The sequence below is a fragment of the Triticum dicoccoides genome, chromosome 4A (genome assembly GCF_002162155.2).
Source record: "Triticum dicoccoides isolate Atlit2015 ecotype Zavitan chromosome 4A, WEW_v2.0, whole genome shotgun sequence".
Taxonomy (NCBI): domain Eukaryota; kingdom Viridiplantae; phylum Streptophyta; class Magnoliopsida; order Poales; family Poaceae; genus Triticum; species Triticum dicoccoides.
In genome coordinates this window covers 642,869,310-642,875,243 of record NC_041386.1, presented here as the reverse complement: position 1 = coordinate 642,875,243, position 5,934 = coordinate 642,869,310, and the positions used below count along the sequence as shown (strand labels likewise).

At 56.0% G+C, this 5,934-nt stretch overlaps 2 protein-coding genes across 2 annotated transcripts; both read right to left on the bottom strand.

Annotated features, from left to right (window-relative positions):
• Positions 1 to 1,749: 1,749 nt before the first annotated feature.
• Positions 1,750 to 2,274, bottom strand: LOC119285932 (benzyl alcohol O-benzoyltransferase-like). The gene has a single exon (XM_037565266.1). It carries the CDS (start codon positions 2,272 to 2,274, stop codon positions 1,750 to 1,752), a length of 525 nt encoding a protein of 174 aa, XP_037421163.1.
• A 2-nt stretch (positions 2,275 to 2,276) lies between these two features.
• Positions 2,277 to 3,183, bottom strand: LOC119283947 (benzyl alcohol O-benzoyltransferase-like). The gene is made up of 2 exons (XM_037563283.1): positions 2,357 to 3,183; positions 2,277 to 2,286 (listed from the first exon to the last, which is right to left on the bottom strand). The coding sequence occupies exons 1-2, from the start codon at positions 3,181 to 3,183 to the stop codon at positions 2,277 to 2,279; spliced, it is 837 nt and encodes a 278-aa protein (XP_037419180.1).
• Positions 3,184 to 5,934: the final 2,751 nt, after the last annotated feature.

Genomic DNA, 5,934 nt, shown 5'->3' with positions numbered 1-5,934 from the left:
GCGCCCGGCCGTCGAAGGCGGTGGGCGAGTTCGGCGCGCTCCGGCGGGCCTCCCTCGCGCGGGGGAGAGGCTTCAAGTGGGCTGTGCGGTGGTCTTCTCCGGTGAGGCGGCGCGCGTCTAGGTGCGTACGAAGTGGTGGAGCATGGTCGCGGGTTCGATGAGGAGGTGCTGGTGCACGACGACCTGCTGGGAGCCGCTGGATGGTGGTCGGAGGGGAGGCGCACCTAGGCCAGGGAGGCGGCGGATCTGGGCCAGGAGTGGTCGTACGAGCGGCGGCCGGGATCTGCCGCGGCGGCCGGTTGGTGTGTTTTGCCCCTGCTGGCCCCGGCGAGGATCTGCAGGTGGGTGGTGGAGGCGCAGGCTGAATCCGGGGAGCTTGTGCCCGGGTCAGCGGCCTGCTGCGGGGAGCAGGCGCGCGCGAGGTGGCTCCCCCGTCATGGCTCCTTGGGCTCTGTCCGCTGCAAGGCTGTCCGCTAGAGGTGGTGTGGCAGCTGCTTGCGACAGCGGAAGATCCTGGCTGTGCTGGTTGTGGTAGGAGAGATGGAGTTGTTGTCACCGGCCATGCGGGAGGTGGAAGCTGGACTGCGTGTCCTCGACGTGCAGGGTGTTGGTGCTCAGTGCACTTTGATCACAATGGCGAGGTGCTGCGGCGGCGGCGGTTTGATCCAGCACTGACAACAGCCTCAATTCTTCGCAAGGGGTGGGAGGTGGCCGACTTTTACGGATGAAAATCATGCCCGTCTTCGGTCGGTGTTGGCGGCGACGATGGTTGTGGGCGTCGTTCCCCTCCTTGGAGGCGTCGCTTAGGTGTGTCACCATCTCCCCGTCTTGGTTGGTTGCGGTCTCCGGGTGAAAGCCTAGGTCTTGGACCAGAGATGGCGGCGTCCTAGCGCCGTATCTCTGTTGGGAGCATCGTGGAGGGAGACATGACTTGTTCGGTGCTGCGGTCTTCCGGTGCGTGTCGCTAGTCCGAGTAGAGGTTCTTGGGCGCAATATACGTCAATGTCGGTGACTCCAAGATGGTGGCTTTCGCGGGGCCAACCAAGTCCCTCCACCCACTTGTCATCTCCTTTCGGCAATCAAGAGTGGTTGGTGCGTCGGCAAGGAAGGTCCGGTTAAAGTTGCTACTCTTTGTGGTGATCGGTGTAGGTCGAGACGCGGCCTTGATGCTCTTCGGGACAAGTTCCTTTGTGTTGTGTTTGTAATGTGTGCGAAGGCTTCTCTTTGGATTAGCTCGGGTATGGTGTTGGTACTATACTTGTTGTTCGCAACGAGTTATAGTCTCTTGTAATTGTCTTCTGTCTTCTATAAAAATATGGTACGTTTTTGACGTATTCTCAAAGAAAAAAAGATTTACAAAGGTTCAGGCATTTGCCTGCCAGACTTGTGGCAGAAAGGTTCTTGTATATACGCTCCAAAGCTACTACCAAACCACGACAAAAAACAAAAACCCTAGTAGTGGCCCTATCGTGCTCAGCGTTTCGCCGATAGTGGCGGTGCCTACGGGTGTCACGTTCACTCCTAGGGGTAGTCGTGGTGCTTGTCTTGCACCTCTCCTGCATTATGAGTGAAAACCCTAGTCCGATGTGTTGGACTCGATGGCGGCTGCGACGCGTAGGGGTCCTTTGACGGTGTTCATTTGTATAGTCTTGTCTTTTTTATCAGCTGGTAAGAGTATTTCATCAACAATTTATACCGTTCAACCGTGTGACTTTTTTATTTATAAAACGAGGTGAGCCTATTTCCACGTTAATAGCGGGCTCGCAGGGCAAGTGGAGCTGGCGACTCTTTCTCCATATGCGGCTCTAGCTCGGTGGTGAGGGCCAAAACCTCCTTCCGATACCTTTCCATGCAGTCTGCTGGGAGGTAGATGCCAACGAACGTCTCGTCCTCGCCCTCTTCGTTCTTGCCTCGGATGAAGAAGGTGGCGCCGCGGTGGGCGTCCATGGTGACGCCTGAATAGACGGGCTTTCCCCACCCGAACTCGGCCTCGTCGAACCCCGCATGGCTGAGGTCCGACACGCCGAACGTGCGCTTCCTCGCGATCACAGGACGGCCCTCCAGCACCATCATGTCCGCCACCGACCGCATGTACTCGTACGTCACCCTCGCCTTGGCCGCCGTGATGAGCCCCACCGCGTAGCCGAGGTCGCGGTCGCACAGCTCCCCGGCAGCGCAGCGCGCCACAGTGAAGGCGAACGCGTTGCCATAGTATCCGGCGGGGATCTCGCGGCCGAACACGTCCATGCGCCGGCCGCGCGCGTTCACCGCCATCATCAGCCGCACCTCGTCCCCGGGCGCGTAGCCGAGCGCCGCAGTGCGGCTCCGCCACACGCAGGCGGCCACCAGGTCGAACCGAGACGCCGATGCCGCTCCCGGCGCGACCCGGCTGCGCAGCGCGGCGATGGCCCCGGGCCCGAAGGAGAACCGGACGCGCGCCATGTCGCGCGGTGGCGTGGATGCGATCCGGTCGCCGTCGCACCCGTCTGCAGGCTCCCGGTACTCGTCGTGGGGGAAGCTAGGGAGCGGCTGCTGCCGCGCGTTAAAAATCTCCCTGGCCCAAACGGGCGGCACGGACGGCGCCAGGGCGCCGCGGGCGAGCTCACCGACGGCCTTCCAGAACTGCGCCAAGCCGGCGGCGTCGCTGATGCAGTGGGCGCTCTGGTGGCACACGGTGAAGCCTCCGCACTTGAGCCGTGTCACCTGGACGTACAGCAGGGGCTGGTTGATGGTTGCGGCCAGCACTAGCGGCACGCCGTGAGGGGGCGCCCTGTAGACGCGGTCGTCGTAGATGAACTCCTCGGAGCGCGGGAACGGCGGGTACCGCACGTCGCCGAGATCATCGATGGCGATGTCCGCGTCCGCCTCCAAGAACATGACGCCCTGCCCAGCGCAGTCCACAACCAGCCTCCGGCCGGCCTCCTCGCGCAGCCGACCGGCCAGCGGGTAGTAGTGCACCAGCGCCTCCGCCAGCGCAGCGCGCATGGCCACCGCTGGGTCGACGAGTCCCTTGGATGGGTCACCTCGGTACAGGTGGATCACGGTGCTGTAGAACCACATGACTGGCTGGTTGTCGATGTCCGACAACGCCACGCTCTCCCGTGGCGTCGCCCGCGCCGGCGCCACCAACGATGGCGTGCCCCGCCGCACCTTCAACTCATCTAGCACCACCCTAGCAGCCATTCTAGCAATGCAGGGTTATCGATCGTCCGTGCTTGGCTGGTGCATGCCCTGCTGATACCCATCGGTGTAGCTAGCTCTATTTGTACAGCAGCAGCAACATCAGCTCCCTCCAAATTATCTCGTTTGTTTGCTTTATGTTATATACCTGGCCATCTGTCGGTCCGGTCCTACCTTAAGCCCGGCGTAGAAAACCCAGGCCCAAGCCCGGCCCAACCATCAGACCTAAAAATCAGGCTCAAGCCCGACCCATCATGCAAAAAGCCCGCCAGGCCTCAGGCCGGGCCTCTTCCTTAATCTGCAAATACAACGGGCCCAGGCTCGGCCTGCTCATCGGGCTCAAAATCTAGGCCTGAGCCCGGCCCATGGGCAAGGTCGGGCCGGCCGGGCTGGGCTGCCCATGGCCAGGTATACTTTATGTCCGTCGAATTTTTCCTTTCTACCATTTCCCCGTTGATGATACTCGGCTTAATTGCCTTTTTTATGGACTACTCGGCTTAATTGATTAAGTAGCGAGTAATGCTACACTTACATAACTAAAGTTACATAGTTTACGTAAACAACAACGTGGCTAAATTGGATTTGGAGAAGGGTGAAAGGGGGCCCCACCCACCTGGAGATAATTGTTTAGCTAGTTTACCTAATATTGTTCGTACCTTCATGTAGATGTAGTATTATTGTTAAGTAGAACTCCTTTAATTTCATAATGTAGTGCGTCCGCTCTTTCCAAGATTCAAGTTTGACTGTAAATTTAACTATCCAGACCGACTGCGTCGGGAACAAAAATCATACCATTGAATTCGTATTTTTTTATATGAATTCAGTGATATAATTTTTTCTCCCGCCACAATTGGTCTCGTTGGTTAAATTTACGGTCAAACTTGAATCTCAGGAAGCGTAGATGCACTAGATTGTGGAACGGAGGAAGTAGCTGAGAAGAGCTAGCAGGCGTGCAAGAGTGTAACCAACGTTTGTATCCGATCATTTTTCTCTCGTCCTGGCGGCTGGAACCCTAGCCGCCGCCAAGAGAGGCCATCTTTCAACGCCGTCTTCCGGCGGCTCCCCTCCGCCGGCGACCTCGGTCATCGGTGGTGAGGGGGGTCGCCGGTTCTACGCGTGGATCATTTTTACTTTCTTGTAGTCTAGGTTTTTAGGTTGTTCATCGTCTTAACTTCGGCGGCGACGATAACGATGCTGAATAAAGATTTTTCGGATCCTCCCCTGACGAGGCCATCGGTCCTATTGGAGATGGATTTGGAAACCAGTCTGTTCAAGTAAGGATGGCGTGATGGCGGCGGCATCCTCGTGGTGGACATGTGTCCTCAGACTCCACCGTTACGACGGCGTTTGCTCCACGTCAGCGCGGAGCTTGGGAGGTAGTCCAGGAGCGGATGCAGATTGTGGTCTGCGTCGACGGCATCTGGAAGACGGAACATGTGTTGGGTTCGTGGTTCGTGGATGACAGGTATGATTTCCTCCTTCGGCATCTTCGTCGTGGTGGGGTGCCAGATCTGGAGTTTGATGGCGTGTCTGGGGTGTTGCCCCGGTCTGATTCATTCAACGGCAATGGTTTTACTTTTGGTGAGCCACCTTGGAGGTCCGCAAAGCTGCATATCAGCGATGGAGCCGCGTCGAGCTCGGATGAGGAGGTGACCCGTCATTCATTTCTTCGGTGGTTGTTGTGATGGTGCTGGAGGCAGGTGACGGGCATCGGTATCAAGTTCAGAGATGTTCTGATATTTTTTCAGTTTTGTTATGTCGATTTTTACGTTACTTGTGTTTTGTTCTTTGTGATATGAATAAGATCCGTATTACCATGGAAAAAAAGGCGTGCAAGAGTTTAGGTTATACGTAGGCCGTGCACTTACCACACCGTCGAGGCGTCGACAAGGTGTGGAGGCCGATGTTGAGCACGGAGGAGCGCAACGCTGGCGGAGGAACCAGACCGAGACGGGGCGAACCATACTAAACGGGACCGAATGGAAAAATCTGATGGAAGAAACCATCCACGTGACACGCCGCGTGGGTACTGACGTACTGTCACTACACGAGAAACCGTCGTTGCCGAGTATTTCTCCGTACGAAATTGATGTGCACACGACATGCAATGTCGGATGTACAGCCGACACAAGCTCTACACCGTCAGATTGCCTAGTACTCCCTCCGTCCGGAAATACTTGTCCTTAAAATGGTTGTATCTAGACTTATTTTAGTTATAGATACGTCCATTTTATTTCGAGAACAAGTATTTCCGGACGGAAGGAGTATCAAATTTACAAATGGCCTGATGGAACACATCGGCTGTGTATCGTCTGCAACCGTCGGCTGTATAGCAACGCTGTTCTCCGTATGTCAAGTGTAAATTATCGGGAGCTTGAATATAGTCTCTACGCCAAGTATCATACAAACACTGAGCTTAAAGGCGGGGTGTGGTAAAGTGTGGCCTTTGCCGAGAGCAGCTCAAAAAATACTCGGCATAAATTGCGCGCTCGGCAAAGGTGGAGAAAACGGCAAATATAGGCCGCTCGGCTAAGCTCTGGACATGTGTCCCTCCCGTCCGCATATGACGACTCTGTGACGTCGAGCGTTGTTTGCCGAGTGTCTTATAATAACGACCGAATACCTGATAAATTACACTCGTCTTATAATCTTCCAACATTTCTTTAGAAAAAAGAATTAAGAGTAAGTCGAGCACCAAACAATATACACTCAGCTTACCCTTTTGCATAGTCCCTTTACGATGCCTTTATTTCT